This window comes from Manis javanica, chromosome 1 (assembly GCF_040802235.1).
Source record: "Manis javanica isolate MJ-LG chromosome 1, MJ_LKY, whole genome shotgun sequence".
Classification (NCBI taxonomy): domain Eukaryota; kingdom Metazoa; phylum Chordata; class Mammalia; order Pholidota; family Manidae; genus Manis; species Manis javanica.
In genome coordinates this window covers 150,554,438-150,572,783 of record NC_133156.1, presented here as the reverse complement: position 1 = coordinate 150,572,783, position 18,346 = coordinate 150,554,438, and the positions used below count along the sequence as shown (strand labels likewise).

The 18,346-nt window shown below is 58.7% G+C and overlaps 1 protein-coding gene across 3 annotated transcripts in view; it reads right to left on the bottom strand.

The window, feature by feature from the left end:
* LPCAT1 (lysophosphatidylcholine acyltransferase 1) overlaps positions 1–17,864 on the bottom strand; it is a 39,243-nt gene extending 21,379 nt beyond the window's left edge. The window contains exons 1-2 of one of the 3 annotated variants that reach the window (XR_012132053.1): positions 17,610–17,863; positions 3,836–3,978 (exon numbers count right to left, since the gene is read on the bottom strand). Coding sequence is in view for 2 of the 3 variants with exons in the window: in XM_037015511.2 (XP_036871406.1) it covers positions 3,836–3,978; positions 17,610–17,756 (290 nt within the window). In the remaining variant the exon portion in view is untranslated. Of the gene's footprint in view, positions 1–3,835; positions 3,979–17,609 lie in introns of all 3 variants that reach the window. The other 2 variants (XM_037015511.2, XM_037015510.2) reach the window with 2 other exon arrangements.
* Positions 17,865–18,346: the final 482 nt, after the last annotated feature.

Below are 18,346 nucleotides of genomic sequence, written 5' to 3'. Positions count from 1 at the left end.
AGGGAGGCCCACGGAGGCAACTGTGGAGAACCTAAAGCCAAAGGCAAGGTGGGAGGAGCAGGGCAGGACCCGGAGGCGGGGCAACAGGTAGACTTGTGCTTAATCTTGATGCGCCTATATTCCTCTGACAAAAACAAGAAACTAAAGGGAAATGCTCATGTGCACCCAGGGTGTACTGAACACTCACTCTGCCCGGCCATGAGCACTGGGAGCATCCGGCAGCCCAGGCAGAAATCCTGCCTGCGTGGAGTCGCCCTCTAGTGGTACAAATAAGAATTAAAAAAAATAGTCAACTACAGGTGTAAATAGGAAAAAGTATTATGACTGAAAATAATAAAAATGGAGGAAGAAAGTAAGAACTGGGGTGGGGGGGCAGCCCCTGAGAAGGTGCCAGGCCCCAAGGCAGGAGCCCGGGTGTGGGCGCAGATGGTGAGGGCATGTGGGCACTGAAGGGACAAGGCTTTGACTCTGGGGACATGGACCTGGGGACTCCCATAGGGCTGAGAGAACAGAGAGCTGTGCTCTGACCCCCCCTTGTGCAGGACCCCTTGACCGCTCTGAGGAGGGAGAGAAAGCAGAACTGGGGACAGGCCACTCCAGGAGCCAGGGCTGTGGTGGCAGCAGGGAACAGGGAAGGGGGCTGGGCGGAGGGGTTCTGCGTGCTGGAGGTGCAGCCACCGCGTCTGCTGGCCTGGAGGGGAGGCATGAGAGAGAGGGACTTGGTGAGACCTGACGGAGTTGCCATCGGCCAGGGCGGGGCTGTGGCTAGAGCAGGTGGGGTGATGGGAGCCAGCTGTCTGTTTGGGCAGGGGGAGTTTGAGACCACCTACGGACAGGTTAAGTTCTGGGGTTTGGCTGGAGGAGAGGTCTGGGAGCTGTCAGCTGGCCTCCTACAACTAGAGCTCACAGGAGAAGCACAAGACACGTGGGGTTGGGGGAGACACAGTGCGGCAGAGGAGGAGGTCGGGGGCCACTGGCATAGGGGTGGCCTGGAAGCTGAGCAGAGGGCATCCAGGCACAGAACCTGGGGAGTGGCTCCTGAGCGGCAGGCGTGTGAGTCCCCCTGTATTTGGACATGAGGTCAAAGGAGGTCAGGAGGGCGGGGCTCTGGTCTGAGAGGACTGGTGTCCCTACCCAAAGGGGAACAGTCACTAGAGGGCACAGTGAGGTGCCTTGGCAAGCCGGGAGGAGGGCCTCACGGGAACCAGGTCTGCAGCTCCCCTTCTCTGACCTGGTGCCTCCGGGACCGACCATGAAGCGTGACTCTCTGTGGTTCCGGCTCCCAGCCTGCGGCCCTGTTTATGGCAGCAGGACAGACTAACACAGTCTCTTCTACACCACGTAAGACAGCCAAAGGGTGATGGGCCGTCCCACCATTACCGCCTGCCCCGGCCTGGCTCAGGTGTCGGCCTGCTGGCCAGGTTTCGCAAGAAGATGCTGTGGCTTTTACAAGACTGTGTTTTGAAAGTCACTCACACTAAGTGTCTTGTGAAGTTGTGCCATTTCCCTTCATTGAAAACCTGAAGTTCTTACTTTCGGAAGGTTCAAATGACCAACTTCTACTGGTCAAAAATCCTTGCAGATCTAACACCAATCTTAGATCTTAGCTGAGACACCACTTAGCTGAGCCGAGTGCAGAACAGCCCACCTGCCACTACACGATGATTCTGCGGCAAAGGTGCACATGCTGGATCCTGCCCTCCCACCTCTGTGCCCCCAGCCTCCAGCCCAACTGCTCTGTCTCCCCCTGAGCACCAGGCCCAGCCAAGGCCCCACACAGAGCTCTCTGTAAACACTGCTGCATGGGGCCTGAGGGCTGTGTGTGAGTGCAGCCAGCTCAGCACACATGTGCACACACATGGGCATGCACATGTATATACATATGCTCACACATGCACACCCCATGCCATGTACACCCACTCACGTATACACACACACGTGTAAACACACATGCTCTCTCATGTGCACACACACACATGGATGACATGCAGTCTCAGGGACCAAGACACCCAGAGCCGCCCTGAAACTTTGGATGTCTGCGAGTCCTCCTGCTGGGCGGCACTCTGGGCCCGACACGAGCATGGGAGGCTGGAGCTGGAGTTTGCTGGGGCCCACTGATCACCATGAGGCCAGTCAGCTGTTCACAGGAGGAGATGCCCAAGGAGCACGCATGGGGTGGGGCAGAAGCAACCTATCTGCTTTGAAGACAACATCTGTCCTGGTGGGAGAACCGAGGATGGAGTGGAGCTGGGCCAGGAGCAGGGAGAAGAAAGGGGATCAAGGTAGAGGAGCTGCGGTGTCACCAGCCTGTCATCACTGACATCCCACACGTGGACTCAAATCACTTGTAATATGTCAAAAACTACTAAATCTTGGCCTTTTAGCTAGGGACTCCCCAGCAAAACTGAAAATCCAATTCCTATTTGGTCTAGACTTATTTCGATGATGCCTGGGATACTAAATTCATACTTTACGGTTAAAACATTACAAAAACCCACCTCAAGCTAGAGCACCTCTTCACAGGGAATCAGAACGGCCACATGGTGGACCCGGCACCTAGGCGCAGGGCAGCAGGCCTGGGCAGGCATGGCTGCTGGGGCGCCTGCCCTCCCTCCCTTGCACACTCCCTCGCTCACCTCCCAGCACCCCCAGGCCAGGTGCTGTGTGGGGACAGTGGGGGGATGGCGACAGCTATCTTTGGGTCTTCTAGGGAGGAGCACAGACTATGCTTCATTTGAAAATGAGCACGGTCTAAGCACATGAGATGCCGTGCAGAAGGGTGTATGCAGACCCCACATGAGTGATACCCCCAGTCACGGCACCCCACATGCCAGCAGCACGGCACCCTGACTGTAACTGGCCATCTCTGCCCTGCATGTGACTGTTGTACGTGACCACCGCCCGCTGGCACCGCCAGGGATGGACCCAGTTTTCACGTGCCTCCCATGGGCATCAGTGCTCTGCAGCTCAGACACTTTCCAGAGCCAATCACTAAACCTGTAAAGGGCCAGGGAGCAGATATCTGGCTTTGTGGCCCTGTAGCCTCTGTAGCTACCCCACTCTGCCCGGAAGTGGTGCTGATGGCATGGAGTGGGTGTGGCTGTGCCAATAAAACATTATTTACAAAAGCAGGCGGAAGCCACGTTTGGCCTGTGGGCCTTTTGCCAATGCCCGCACTACACGAATATTTCTATTTCTTAATAAACATTCAAGGGCCCCTTATGGCTGGTCAGAGGCACCGGAGCACAGAAGGGCTGCCCACACTTTGGCTTCACGGCAGGAATGTGACTTCCGAGACTCTGCAGGCATTTGTCCGAGTCCTTCCAGTACCTGGACATCTTCACCCACTACAGGCACACTTAGGGGCAAAGAACAGCTTTAGGGACTGGAATAAGCCAGAAAATGTGCTTTAAGTTTCTGCGGTCCATGTTGGGTGTTTAGTTAGGATGCATTTGCAATGCGTCCTCCCACAGATAGCTCAATGAGTACAGCAGGGGAGCATTTAAGTCTGTCAGCAAGAAGGGAGGCCAACCCTGTGGAGACCAGCCTTGGGGACAGATGTCAGCTGACACACAGCCTCAGGGCTGGGGACATGGAAACATGGGCATCTCCATGCTGTGGACATGGAAACAGTGGCCACTTGGCTCACAGAGCCCTGGAGGAAGCCTCCGAGTATGACCGTGGCAGGGGTGGAACTAGACCTCCCCAAAGGAGGCGGCAGAAGGCCGGGAGTGTCTGTGCCGGGAAGGGGAAGATGGCCAGGTTCACGCTGGGAGGACAGGAGAAGCCCTGTGACCCCCCATGTCAGAGCTCCTGCAGACAAGGGGCGACTTACTTCCGCCACAAGGCCAGAGGTTGCTCGGGTTCCCGCTCATCGGATCCCAGTGAAGCAAGGAACGCCAGGGGCCAGGCGAGCAGCATCATAAAGGTAGCAAACAGCAGCCGGATGGGGAACAGCGTCACTGTCAGGACTGCAACCTGGGAGGGCAGAGGCAAGGTCATTCTGGAAGTACCTGGCAGGGGAGCCTCTCCTGCAAATGCTGGCTCCAGCGTGCCCCATCGCAGTCCCCCCATGGCTGGGCAGGTGAGCCGTTGGGACGTCCCACGCAGGCCACTGGCCACACTGCTCCTACCTTCCCGCTCTGTCCCTAAGTCCTAGAGGACATGGCCCCTGAGGGCGTGGCTGTGGAATGGGGCTCTAGAGCTCTCCCCAACACCCAGCCGGCTCCCGCCAGGCAGCCGCCTGCCCAAGCCCTTTCCCGGCCCAACTTGCAGCAATTAGCCCCTGCCGTCTTTCTGCCACAGGAAGACGCTTTTGTGGTGCACAGCTGCCAGGAGTGGGGCCGCAGGTACGGGGGCTGGCAAGCTTGGACTGTGGAGGACCAGGGAGTTCAGGGGACTTTCCAGCCCAAGGGAGTCACAGGGTGGGAGCCCAGCAGGGAACAGGGACTGCAGCTCAGCCCAGCTTAACAGAATGGCACCAGGGTGGGGCGTTGAATGCCACCACTGTCTGGCTGGGAGAGCACCGTGGGAGGCAGGGTGGGGCTCCTGGGGAGGGGCAGGCCCTGCAGGTGAGGGCCCAGCTGTAAACACAGGGTGAGGGAGAGGACAGACACCTGGGCTTTACCAGAGCAGCTGAGCCAGGCTGCATCAGGGTGGCCAGACAACTGGGACTAAAATACAAGCACTTTCATGCACCAGTGATGTTCTGTTCTCCACCGGGAGCAGGTGCTCAGGAGCAGTGCCTTCTGATCTAGAACAAACTTACAAAAGCTTTATGATCAACTGATGCAGATTTTGACTGTCTGCATGATACGCTTCAAATACAAAGAGTCTGGTGCACAGGAGACAGCAGACAGGAGACCCATGGGGACATCTCGAGCTCCCTGCCAACCGAGCAGGAAGGGCCCCACCACACTCGCTCTGTAGCCTGCAGCGGGGTGCATGCTGACTTCCATAGCTCCTCTGTAGACTGTGCTGGCCCCTCTAGCAAGACCAGCACCCCCCAGAATGGGAATATGATGCAAGCCAGATGTGTGGCCACATTAAAAAAATATAAAGGTGATGAAGTTGATTTAATATTTATAGTTTATACACATTTGTATGTGAAACATTATCATTTGGCATGTGCTCAATACAGAAGTTATGAGCGAGCCATGTCCCACTTTCCCAGTTGGTCTTGGAAGTTCATGTGCCCTCCACGTGGCCAGTGGTCCATGAAGCCTGCAGTTGCCTGTTGGGCAGTGTGGACGCGGATCTGCATAACGTTTGCAGATGATGTTAACTCATAGCGGCCCCTCCCTCCCTCCCTATTTCCGGGGGTGGGTACTGCCCACCAGACCACCCGCTTTCATGAGGCCAGGCACAGCAGCGATGAGGCTGTGTGTGGTTGGACTGGTGACAATTCCTATTCAACAGGTGCCTGCCCAGGTGCCAGTGTCCTTACGGGATAAGCGAGCCTTTCCGCCTGTCTTTCTGAGCTGTGCTTTGGGTGAGTGTGAATTTTATCAAAGGTCTTGCCGTGTCTAGTGGGGTAACGACGAGTCTGTACCCATCCACCTGTTAATGGGAGGCCTTCACGGCTTTTCCGACGTGGACACCTTGCTGCGGTCCTTCGGGTCCGTCTGCTCACAGGTCTGGGGCTGGGTCATGGCCAGCTCACACAGCCTGCCCCACAGCCCCTCCCCTGCTTGCTTCCTCCCACGGACCCTGCCTGCGAGCCGCCTCACTGCAGGTGTTTATGAGATTTCTGGCTGCTGTTTCAATGTTTCCTTATTATTTACCTAAATTTCACTTTCTCTTGAGTCCGCCTCGGTGCTCCTGTCAGTGAGGAAGGTTTCCTCCCTGGGTCCCCGGCAGAGCTTCCTCCCCACCCAAGCTGCCCACTGCAGATTCTCCTGACTCGCCCGGCCTGGGGTCATGGTTCACTGTTAATATTGGGCTTCTAAAGCTTCTCAGCCTGTGCGGACAGACACTCTTCTGACCTATTAATCTGCTACAGGCCCAGCTTTGGATGTACTTGTTGGCAGCCTTGAGCTGTTCGATCCGTGCTTCCGGCTCTTACAAGTCTCTTTCTTGGTGTCACTCCCACGTTCCCCTTAACATCTCGAGGGAAAGGCCTGGGCATCACCTCCAGGAAGCCTTACTTCCCAGTATCTGTGTGAACAGCACACAGCTTTTTCTAAATACCACTCTGATTTAACTCCACAGGTTTGAAATGTAGCCTTATCCTTCGTTTTTTTAAATTTAGGTTAAAGATTCTGTCCTTTTCCTGCCTTTGTTATGTTATAATATTTTTGGGAGGGAAAAGAGGACGCAGTCTGTAGAGGAAGCCTTCTTGCTACCCACAGGTGCACCCACTCTGCACCCCAAGTCCTTTCCACCCGCAGGCGTGCTCACTTCTGTACCCCAAGCCCTTCCCGCTTGCAGGTGCACCCACTCTGCACTGCAAGTCCTTCCCACCCGCAGGTGTGCTCACTTCTGTACCCCAAGCCATTCCTGCCTGCAGGTGCACCAGCCTCTGCACCCCAAGTCCTTCCCACCAGCAGGTGTGCCAGCCTCTGTACCCCAAGTCCTTCCTGCCCACAGGTACGCTCACTTTTGTACCCCAAGCACTTCCCACCTGCAGGCACACCAGCCTCTGCACCCCAAGTCCCTCCCGCCTGCAGGTACGTTCATCTCCACACCCTGTTGAGTGACCACAACAGGCTTCACCCCTTGGCACACAGACAAGCCTCCTAAGAGATGAGGGGTGGGTGCAGAAGAAATGCAGCCTGAGAGTGAGCATCACCCACTGGGACTGTCCGGCTCCGCCTGCAGATGGGGAGAGAGCGGTTCTGCTGGCGCGGTCCATGGGGTGCTGTGCAGCCTGCCTGGGCGGCCAGGTACCTTCGGGGGTCATGTGGCAGGGGCCTGGCTCCAGGGCTAAGAGCCCACGTGCTTTCATGGCTGCTTCCGGGGTCCCCACAGCACTGCCATCACCGTGCCCAGCCATTGGACCTGTGTGCTGTCTGCCGGGCTCAGCCCTGCCCCCGAGGAGGCAGAAACCATCTCAGGAGTAGAAGAAATTGGAAAGCCTCTGTGGCTCCTTCCAGAACCTTCTGTGGGCTCTGGCCACTTGTCCTGAGCTCTCATGCCCCTGGTGGGACCCTCCTGACCTCCTGCCCCTTCTAGTCTGTCCTCCCCACAGGCTCTATCACCTCAGTCTATCCCTGGCCCAGCCACCAGCCTCTTGCACCCTCACCATCCACCCACATCCTGGTGCAAACCCAAGTGCCTCAACCTGTCAGAGCTGATGCAGGGCTTCCCAGCATGGGCAAGATGGCTGAGCGGCCACACCAGCCGTGCCAGGCATGCCAGCCACGGTGGACATTCTCAACTCCAGTGGGACTGGGAAGAGACAGGTGCCACACAGCAAAGCCGTACTTAGAAAATCCTGGCCAGACCAGAGCGCAGACAGAACGAAGGGCATCTAACAGGAAGGGAGCTGGTCGTGCCATGTCCAGGCAGTCTGGCGGGACACGGGGACGCACTGTCATGGGTGAGCAGGCTGCACACGGCGGCTCCTTCCCGCAAGCAGCTGTGGGCACCTCTGCGTGCTGCTGCTTTCCTGTGCGGGCCCAGAGGGTTAGCCTGCAGATTTATGGAGTCCAAGTATTTCACTCTCTTTTGAGAGCACAAAAGGAGGTAGAGGGGCCCTGGGAGAGGGCGGGTCTCCAGCCCCCACACCCCAAAGAAGGCCCAGCTCTGTGTAGACACTGACTCAGCCCGGCTCAGGGACGTGGCAGGGGAGGGGTGCTCGGGGCTTGGTCCCACTGCAGCCCCTCTCAGAGCAGCCATTCTCCCCAAGAAGTGGGGCACACCGGGCAGAGGATACCTGTGTGGGCGGCAGGTGGGCCCGAAAGAGCCAGGTGGGGTGCGGATGGGGAGGGCAGGCCTGGAGAGGGCGCAACAATGGGGCGGGTGCAGTGCGGTCTGCAGACCCAGATCAGCACAAGAAAACGCAGGTCTTGCTCCCAGGTGACGACTGGCTGGGGCCACAGGAGGAGGAGGCAGCATCCGGGGACCCAGAGGGAAACGCTGCGAATGCACTCCCCCAGAAACTGCGGACAGCCGCAGCCCTTTCACCTCGTCGGCAGCCCTGGCCACCCTCAGACATGCTGGGTCAAATAACTAAGGGGTCACCCTGCTTCTGAGCTAAAGGAGGCTCACAGCATTTCTGTGAAGAGCTACGTTTAGAATCCCTAGCTGAGTCTTTTTGAAAGTTGGCCACAATACCCCATCCAGTTAAGAAGAGGTTTAAGTGTCCATGCGCTCCTGAGGCTCTGGGAACAAGCACAGCTCGGGGCTGTCTCCTGGGTAGGTCCCCCGCTGAGCCCCGTGAGGCCCGGGCTGGGGCCTCGGGCAATAGGTGACCACACGGGCAGGCAGAGCCTCTGCGTGCACTGGGCTGGCCCCACGGGGAGCTGGGTGTGCGGCGCTCGGGGAGACTGCCCATCACAGCGCTACTGGTGGCAGCAGAGCTGGATGCCATCCAGGGGTGCCATCAGGGCACAGGGGAGCTGAAGGTCACCTGCATGGCAGACATCAGGGGACAGCCAGAGGGAGGAGCCATGTGTTCCCTGGGGATTGGGGGCAGGTCCTGAGCTGACAAGGGGCATAAAGGGTAAGGGACTCACACCCTTGCCATTTTGCTCTACGACATCTGAGTGGAGGGGGTTCAAGGGTGGCAGACCTGGGTGAGCCCATGAGGGGGACAAACCACTAATGGGGGTGGGGTCGGGGTGCAGCAGAGCCTGGCCTAATGAGGGTGCTGCCAGCACAGGGGCCTCTGGGGGCCCTATCAAGGGTGCTCCGACACCAAGTGTGAAGGACAAACCTTATTCTCACCTGTGGGCCTCCTAATACCCATGAGGAAGCGACCCAGGGCACAGAGGTGCTGCCAACCTGCCCAGCGCGAGGGGATGTGTCAGAGGCTAGGGGGCTCCGCACAGCACCCAGCCCAGAAACCCAAGGCAGAGTGGGCAGAGGGAGCCCACAGGAACTGCTCACCGCTCAAGGGACACCTCTTGGAGTGACAGCCCTGGGAAGCCCAGGGACACGGTTCCAGGAAGAACACAACTCATGTCTCAACTATCCCAGTTAACCCCCAAGAGGGCATGTGCACAGTGTGCCAGAGCCGGCTTGAGCAATGTGCAGATAGAAAGATCGGCTGCCAGCCGGCACGCAGACACCAGTGCAAAGACATCCTGCCAGGGCATGCAGGGTGTAGTCCACGCCGTAGGGGAACACCCACAGTGGACAGGCTTGGGAAGGGGGCAGCGGAGAGTCAGAGAGGAGGCAGGTGACTTCCCAAGGTCAGCTGGCTGCTCAGAGGAAAAGCTGAGGTTTAGGGGCAGCCAGGACAAGAGGGTTCTGGGCTGGGGAGGGTACGCATCTCCATGGACACACATGGACACCCTGGCCGGACCAGACCTTAGCCTGGTACAGGCTGGAAGGGGCTCCATGGGGCCCCAGGAAATGATTCTGGTCAATGGGCCACTTTCTCCTTATGCAGCAAGAGAAACCAGACACAGCTGATGCTGTTTTTTTCTTCATTTTAAAGAAAGAATGACATAGAAACAGTATTTCTTGCAGGAGTCCCACCAGCTGGCGTAATCAGGGACCTTCACTAGAAAACTCCATGCAGCCCCAGAACCTCTGAGCGGATAGCTGGACAGGGCTTCCTAAAGCTTCAGCTCTGGACCGCATGCTTCACAGAAACCCAGCAGACTGACCTCTCTGCTTCCCCAGTCAGCAAACACCTATACTAAATGTACATCACCTCGTGGTCCCAAGCACACACGGCACTCCCATATGGACGGACAGTCCTTTCCACAACTAATTCGAACAGTCAAAATACTTGGAAACAAAAGTGAAACAGAAAAAGCTGCCATCTAAACTGTCACTATTAGCTTTCTTGTCACGCACACAGCTGGTTTTAGGAAAAGACAAGATGCAAAGTGTGGCTAGAAATCCAGGGTGTGGCCAACGAGGTGGGTACAGTGGCTGCTGGGAGGGCGGGTCACACCCAAAGGGGCAGCTTCACGTCACCCAGGCATCTGGGCTTCTTTGGTGTTATTTCCTCACCCGTGCAAGTCCTGCACCTGAATTCACACTGGACTTGTGTCTGTTTCTTACTAACGTGTGACTGTCTTTCACCTGCCCACTGTATCCCCCCTGAGGCTCTGTGTCCACCTGGGTGATCTGGAGGCTGTCCTGTGCTCTGTTAGGAAGACTCACCTTCTGTGGCCATGCTCACCACTATGTGTGAGCTATTTCCTCTTGGCTCTCCCACTCACATCTAAAATTAAATACAGCTTTCCTAAAACAGCTATTTTTTCCTCTCAAACCCTCAGACAGCCCAAACCTCCCCAGTCCCTGTCATCTCTATTCAAGAGCTTTCAACTCAAGCCGCAGTGGGTATCACCCAATTGGGAGCTTCTGCAAGATGAGGGTGTCTTTCAATAATTCACTCGGAATTTACAAATCCACCCTGCAACCCAGTGGTAGAGCGGTTTTCCTAGACAACCACGGCTGCCATTTTCAGCGCACCTCAGCCGACAGAGTGGGCTCCACGCAGTTAGTTCCTTACGGGATCAGAACCACTCCAGTCTAAGGGGACCTGAAACACACACCCTTTAGCCAGGGGAACCACACAAGGAACGCCCCAACATCTACCTGCCTTCTAGCCGCATCTGAGGGCTCTGCCAGGAGGGTTGGAGCCTTCTCGGTGGCCCATCCCACCAGGCCCTGCCACTCGGCACTGGTGGTCTCTAGGCCAGCATGCGGTGGCCCCTGGTGCTGGAACCATGGACAGCCCGATGCAGGGTGCAGATCAGACCCTGGGGATGGGGGAGGCGGGTATGCGAATGAGCAGACAACTGGTGTCCAGCTGAGGATGGCCTGTCTGGGGGTGCAGGCCCAGGTGGGGGACACCTTCCCTTCAGGAAGGAAAGTCTCTAATACCTGGTATGATTGAAGCAAAGGGGTTCAGGGAGCACTTCCACGTGCAAAGGCCCATGCCAAGGAGCAAGCAGGGAGGCCACGAGTGGTGCCTGCAGCTGACGCCCACCTTTGCTCCTGTGCTGCTTGACCCCAAAACCTCCTCCTACTTGCTCAGCTTCCTACAACCTCATCTCCTTGGACCCTCGGCTAGAGACCAGAGCTTTGTTCCCCATGATCCCCACCTCTCCTCCTGCAGTGTTTGTACATGAAATTCCACAATCAACCAAACTGCAGGCCAAGCCCCTTCCACCATGGCTGCCCAGTCACCTGGAGAGCTCTGCCTGGCACAGCCTGGCACGGCAGGTGTTCAGGAGAAGGAAGGGCATGGGGAGCGGAGACACGCTGGAGGGCGTAAGCTGTCAGGGCTGGACCTTCCACTCTGGGGACGAGGCTCCTCCTGAAGCAGGGTGGACTCTCAATCCCCATTTGGAGGCTGTGGGAGCTCAACAACACCTGACCTACTTCCACAGGCATGTCACCTGTGGGGCCAGGTGCACTGTAATTACAGGGTGGTGGGAGGGAGGCTCTATGGCCCCAAGCTCCTGCCTGCAGGAATGGACGCCGGCGGCCAAGGCCCCCCACACGGCGGAGCGGCTCAGCTCCAAGCATGGTGGACTGGGCAGCCAAGGGGTGCAAAGCCCACAGCACAAGCAGCCTGCTGAGGGGCCAGGCCAAGAGGGCCGCCCCTGGTGAGCCTCTGCTGATGGTGGTCAGGAGCTGTGGGCGGGGTGTGGACGCTTGAGGCGGGGATGAAGGAGACCAAGACCCCAACAGTAAAAGCCCACCTGCACAGACAGGCGGAGGACCCTGCCCTCCTGGCTGCAGTGGGACCCTTTCCACCCCAACCCCAGTTCAGCTCAGCATGTGCCCAGGAGACAGACCCACCCTGGCTTTGTGGCAGAGGAGATCCCTTATCTCCAGGGGCCTGACCACATGGTCTGAACAGAAGAATCTTGAAATTCAGGAGCTGTAGCATTTCCAGCTATTTCCACTGGTTTAGCAAACATCTGCAGAGAGCCAGCAGGGGCCCAGGGGGAGTACATCCTGAGCTCCCTGCTGTGGCAGCCCTCACCACAGCAGTCCTGCTCCCCAGTGGTGGGGAGAAGCCCTTCAGCTGCAGGCAGCCCCCGACCTGAACACCTCCTATCCCTTCCCACCCTCAGATATACAGAACACCCTAGAACATCCTGGCTGAAACTTCACCCCCAAATTCTGAATGCCCCTCACTGAAATTCTAGTTTCAGCCCTGCATCTGTCGGGAGCCCCAAGGGAATGTCCTAGCCCCCTGCCTCCAGTGGTAAGGAGACCCCAAAACATACCCTGACTCTAACAGCAGCTGTGGGAGACCCTCTCCAGCTGCAAGGAGACCCAAAGACACATTCTGTGCCCCCACCTGCAGGGACCTCCCCAGAACATCCCATTCTGCATCCCCCACTGCTGCAGGGACCCCAGAACACCCTGTTCTGCCCCCTCCCCACCCCACTGCAGGGAGCTCTGCCCCCCAAGCTGCCCCTGGGACAGGAGGCCAGTTTGCGACCACTGTACCTCGGGGAGGTGGGGCGGGCAGCAGAAGTGGCCTTGACTGTTCTAGGGTGAGGGTGGTCATGGGCCACTGACCATCAGAACGAAGGGAGCCAGATGCAGGGGTGGGGACTAGGAGTCTGGCCTGCGACGGGCTGAGTTGAGGGACCCTGTAAGGTAGGGTAATGAGTCACCCAGCACAGAAGTGGCCACAGCCAGTTCCTATTGGGGAAAACATACACCACAGAAAGGGGGTTCTAGTGTTTGCTCTGAACATGGACAGTCACCTCTGCCCCAGGGGGAGCTGGGCAAGTAAAGGGACCCTGGATATAAAAGACCCCCACCTGGGGTCTCTGAGCAGTACCTGCTCTGAGCTGGGCCCTCAGCCCATGGGCATTCCAGCCGCATTGAGCTCACGACTGGCGTGCAGCTGGGCTCCACTGGGTGGCCAACTCTGTTCCTCACTGCCTGGACCTCAGAGGCCATGCGGGACACGGAACAGGGGGTCCAGCCCCACTGTCCCCAGCTCAGAGATCTGAAATACTACAGTGGTAAAAGATGCTTTTCAAAAAGCTTTTATGTGGTGAGTAACATTTCAGGGAAAATAAATCACTCTTCTGGCCCTAAGACAGAAGTAAGAGTTAGCAAGCTGCAGTCTCCAGGCCCCGTGGCACAGCCCTGCACCAGCACAGGGAGGCCGCCAGACGCAGCAGAGCCCAGGAAACTGTGGCTGATGGGGCCTGGGAAGCCAGCTGCACGTTTAGGACACCTTAGCTCACCAGGCGGGAACAGGGGTGAACCCCAAGGACATGGCAACTGTCCAGAGCCACTAAGGGCTACATGGGGGAGGACAAGGGGGGGGGTCACGTTTAAATGTGTTATTTCCAAACACACACTTCCCTCTTGGCTCATTTTGAAAATAATTCACAACTAGACTCACACTTTACAGGATGCTAGAAATGTCAGAAACACGAGCCCAGGAAAGGCAAATTCGCCCCAACGCACCGCAGCAAAACCCAAGAACTCAGTGAGCACCTGCTTGGCCTTTGGCCCCCATGGGCACAGTGCCACTTTGTCCTGGTCGTGTCAGGTGAACCCCAGGAGCAGGAAGATGAAGTGGTGCAGCAGCAGGCAGGGCGCAGGCGGTGGACACAGCCCAGTGGAGGCCTTGCTCAGAGCCACCCGAGCAGAGAGGCCCTGGTCACCTGCGCTGAAGGTCGCTGTCGGGGCGTCCCCACCAGAGGTCCTGATGCCAGTGAGGTGGGCTGGGCGGGCGGGGCACCAGCTCTGGCAGTGGGGCTCTGGAGTGGCTGCTTGCAGTGACAAATCCTGATTTTGAGGAAACTGACAATGCTTTGCTCAGTACTGAGAAATTAAAGAGGTTATGGAACAAACCCATGAGTGTGTGTATACACCTGTGTGTGTACATGTTTATGTGTGCACATTCATGTGTGTATTGATGTGTGTGTATACACACTGTTTCAAGAGCACAGAAAACAGAAAGTCAAGTCTTCGTCCTTGCACCCTTCCCACTGCTCATCATCTCAGCATTAGCCCCAGGAAGTTGGACATGAGCGCCCTCCCAGAGACAGGGGTCACAGACTAGGACGCAGAGCCTGCTCCCTGAGGGCAGGGCTCCTGGGAGGCCGGGCCAATCGTCCCCACTGAGCCAGCCCACGATGTCCCGCAGTCCGGGGACAGCACAGGACGAGGGCTCAGTCTCTTCACCTGTGACCGGGGACACAGCACCTACATCTCTGCCTGCCTGCCTCCAAGGCCTGCGCTGAGAGTGACCATCAGCAAGGGCACTGGGAACCAGCCCTGAACCTCACGGGGCTACAAACGCACAACAGGGGGCACTGTCAGGCTCCCAGGTCATCAGCAGGTGGCAGAGACCAGGGGCCTGGCATCTGCTCTGGGGTCTCAGCTAACCAGGCATGCAGGGGGTGCCGATGCCGCAGCCAACCTTCTCTGTCCTCCCTGGTAAACACGCTCTCGGAAATTCCTCCATCCCTATGTTCCCTGGGCTCCTATTACCACCAGCCTCACAAGAACTCCAGCTCTGGGACAGGCCACCTCCCCGTTTACCCACCCCTCCACACCCCTGGCAGGGCTGCTGGAGGGGCTACAGAGATGTGCTCATCATGAAGTCTCATGCGCAGAGCACCAGATACAAGGGGCAACTGGAGTGGGCAGGGTGGCTGGGGCTGGAGCAGGGGCTGGAACCTGACAGGTCAGAGGAGCAGGAGGGATGCTGCTGGGCCTGGTCTGCGTGCACAGGGTGGGGAGGTGGCACTGGGGCCAGTGGGCAGTGCCCACACCTTGATGCAAACAGCGGCTTCCCCACGAGTGCACAGGGCATCGATTCCCTGCTCCAGAATGGCCAGACCCTCTGTGGGTTCCAGGCTGAGACTAGGGGCACCTGCTGCTGCTTTTTCATCAAAGCTCAGGCATATGGGTAAGAGCTTGGAGAAAAAAATAGCCACTTTTGGATAATTAAACTCTGCACAGACCGCCACAGAAGTTGGGTGGACGAGTCTGTGCCTGGACTCTGCCCTCATGGCAATCCCCTCCTGGGTGACCAGGGAGGTGGTGCTCAGCAGCCTGCCTGACCAAGGACAGTCCCAGGGTGTACGGGAAGCCAATCCGCTTTCAGGAAGTACGTTTTCTCTGGTGCGGGTTACAGAGCGTTCAGCAACGGGAAACATCTGAGGCGGCATGTGCTCACAGCTGTGGCTTCCAAGTGGAGCACCAACCCCCGGTATGAGCCATGCATGACTTCAAAAGCAACAAATTAAAATGTGACTATTCAGTGTTACAGTTACTTTCTGTTGGAAGAGATGCTTAAGCTCCTTCTAAGTCTGCAGTTAAATGGCAGATGGACTGGTCATTAATCTGAGCCACATGGCAGCCCTTCCCTGGCGGTGTGTGCTGACAGTGAGCATGAGCTCCCGTATGGGTTTATCTTCACCTGCAATCAGGTGAGTTTCTGGGAAGCCCTCAGGCATCTCAGTCGCTGCTTGATCCGCTTATATACTGACCCGGGGAGGCAGACTTTCCTTGCTTGGGACTGGCTAGTCGCTCTGGAAACTTTATCCCAGTACAGTGCATGGAGGTAAAAAGCTTTGCAGAGCATCACTTGATAAAGAGCCAAATGGTTTTGCAGAGCAGGACTTGGAACCTGGTGAGTATTTACAAGCCACCTGCCTCTGCCACACACTGCAGACATCTGGGCAGGGTTCGATACACAAGCAGATACACAAACCCTCGTGACTGTTCTGACCCGGGCCCCTGGAGCACGGCAACAAGGCATGTGCAAAGCATCCCTCCCTTTCCGGGAGGCTAAGCACCCCACCGACCTGCTCTAATGTCATCCAGATATTGGGGGCTGACATCTGAAATCAGGATCTCCACCTCACCTAGCAGCGGCTTCCCTGAACAGCAGCCCACAGGAACTGCTCCAAACCTCCAATTTACAGTCTTGTGACTGGGGCCTGCGGGAACTGGGGTTTCTGACTTGATCAACTAGCAGAGCTCCTGCAGTGATCCCATCCAGTTTGAGGTGGGACAGACCTGCCCCTGGCCCCTGCATCCACAGTAACAGAAGTGGGGTGGGAGAGGGGGCGCTGCAAATGTGACACGGGTGCAAGGTGGTCCTCCGGGGACCTCCAGGGAGGAGGGGGCTTCTTCCTGGAAATGATATTTTACCCAAGACCTGAGGAAGGAGCAGAGGCCTGCAGAGTGGGCCAGGGCAGGAAGAGACAGCCAGGCAGCAGCTATGCGCCAAGGTGACAAGCCTGGAGAGGGGCAGGGCCTGGAGGGGCCTCGGAAACCACCTGCAGGAGTTACCCTGGGTGGGCTCTGAGCAGCAGAGATGTGGGCCACAGGGGTAATGGGGTGGCGGGTCGCTGGGGCCCACTTAGGAGCCCAGGAGAAACGGCCATGCGTCCCAACGCCCTCACAACCCGGGCTTAGCACTTGGAGGGTGGCAGGTGTGCGTGAAGGAGGGAGGCACACAGGCCACACAGGAGGACACGCTGGGGTCTGGTTCAGACCTGCAGAGACAGGGGACAAGGCCCAGAAGCCACCTGTGGGCAGCCCTGCCTCTTCTTGTCAGTAGAAGGGGTGTCACCCTCGCCACTCTCCACCCAATGATCTGCCCACAGCTCCTTCCATTGGCAATAAGCAAACCCACCTAAAAAGTGCTCTGAGAAGCTAGCGGCCGGGAACATGATACCCTTTAGCTAGACCTCAAGAACTTTTCACTAAAATGTCATTTTGGATGAATTACTTTACACATTAAAAACACTCAGCCTCCCCCCAAAAAGTTTTCTCACAGTTGGAAATATTTATCTCAGCAACTGAGAAACCGCTTCAGCCCCAAACTGTGCCTGCTTCTGTGTAGTTTTGGGGCCAAAAGAAAGGCCCATCCTTGTGAGCAATCTCACAGAAATGCAAACACCACACAGCGGGGGAGTCGGGGGGCCGACTGCCGGACAGAACAGCCGGGGAATGTGCCGGAGCCCAGGACTCAGCCCCTGGGCCAGAAGCCTCGGGGAAAGGCGGCAAGGGTGAAGGCCCCTCGGCAAGCCCGGAGGACTGCACACACTGAACGCGCTGGCAGGGGGCCGCACACTGCACGCCCCACCCCCATTTGGAACCGGGTTGTCTCTAAGATTGATTCTGGTTTCGGATCAGCCCCAAGGGGCTTCCCCCGCGAGTTTCCCAGAAAACAGCTTGCAGACCGAGATGCGGAAATCCTCCCGCCGCTCCTCTCCAGGGAACCCCACGGCCAGAACCCCACCGTCCCCGGCACGCACTCCAGTGACCGACGAGGTCCCCACACGCGAGGCCATCAGTGACCAAGTCACATCCCGGGGGCCGCTCCGGGACCAGGCGAGGCCTGCGCGCGGCCGGAGCGGACGCAGGGCCGGGGGACCGGCGGCGCGGGCCCGGGGTGGAGCGCCGCGCGCGGGGAGCGGGGCGAGGGCCAGGGATGGCGAGGCGTGGGGACTTGGCCGCGGCCGCCGCCAGGCACCCACCTGGGCCTTCCGCAGGGCGCCGAGGCGCAGCTCGTGCACGAACGGGTTCCTCCCCGGGGGCGCCAGCCGCCGCGCGTCGCCGGCCCCCGCGCTGGAGGCGAAACCGGAGGCGGGGGCGTCCCGGGGGCCGCGCGCCCGCAGCCTCATGGCCGCGCCACCCACCGCGGGAGCGGGGCGCAAACGGGCGCGGAGCGGGGCGCCGGGCTGGGCGCGGGCCGAGGATGCGCGGCGGCTCGGAGGGCGGGCGGCGGGCGCGCAGGCGCGGGCGGCGCGCGTGACGCGGCGGGAGGGGCGGGCCAGTGGGCGGGGCCGGGAGTCCGCGCAGCCCCGCCTCTGCCCCCGCGGCTGAGCCCGGGGGCTGCTGTCGGGCTCGGGGTCTCGGCGCAGCGCCTCCCGTGGTGGCCGGGCCGCAGCGTCTCTCTGGCCGTGCTGGGTGCCCTAAGAAGGGGAGCTCGCGTTCCCGCGCGGGGGGGGTGGGGGCGCGCCACGCCGCCGCCTTCCTTCGGGAGTGGCCAGCACCGCCCCACGCGGGGACAGGGGAAGGGGCTGTGGGTGGGGAGCCCAGGCCCCAGGGGACTCGAGGAGCGGGGCTTGGCCAGGCAGCGCGCGCGCGGGGTTCTGCCAGGAGCCGCCCCAGACCCAGCGCTCGCTGCGCGTCTTCCCCCACCTGTCCAGCTGGGACCTGCCCTGCTGGCGAGGCGGGCGGTCCGCGCCAGTCCTGGCTGTGCGCTGCCCAT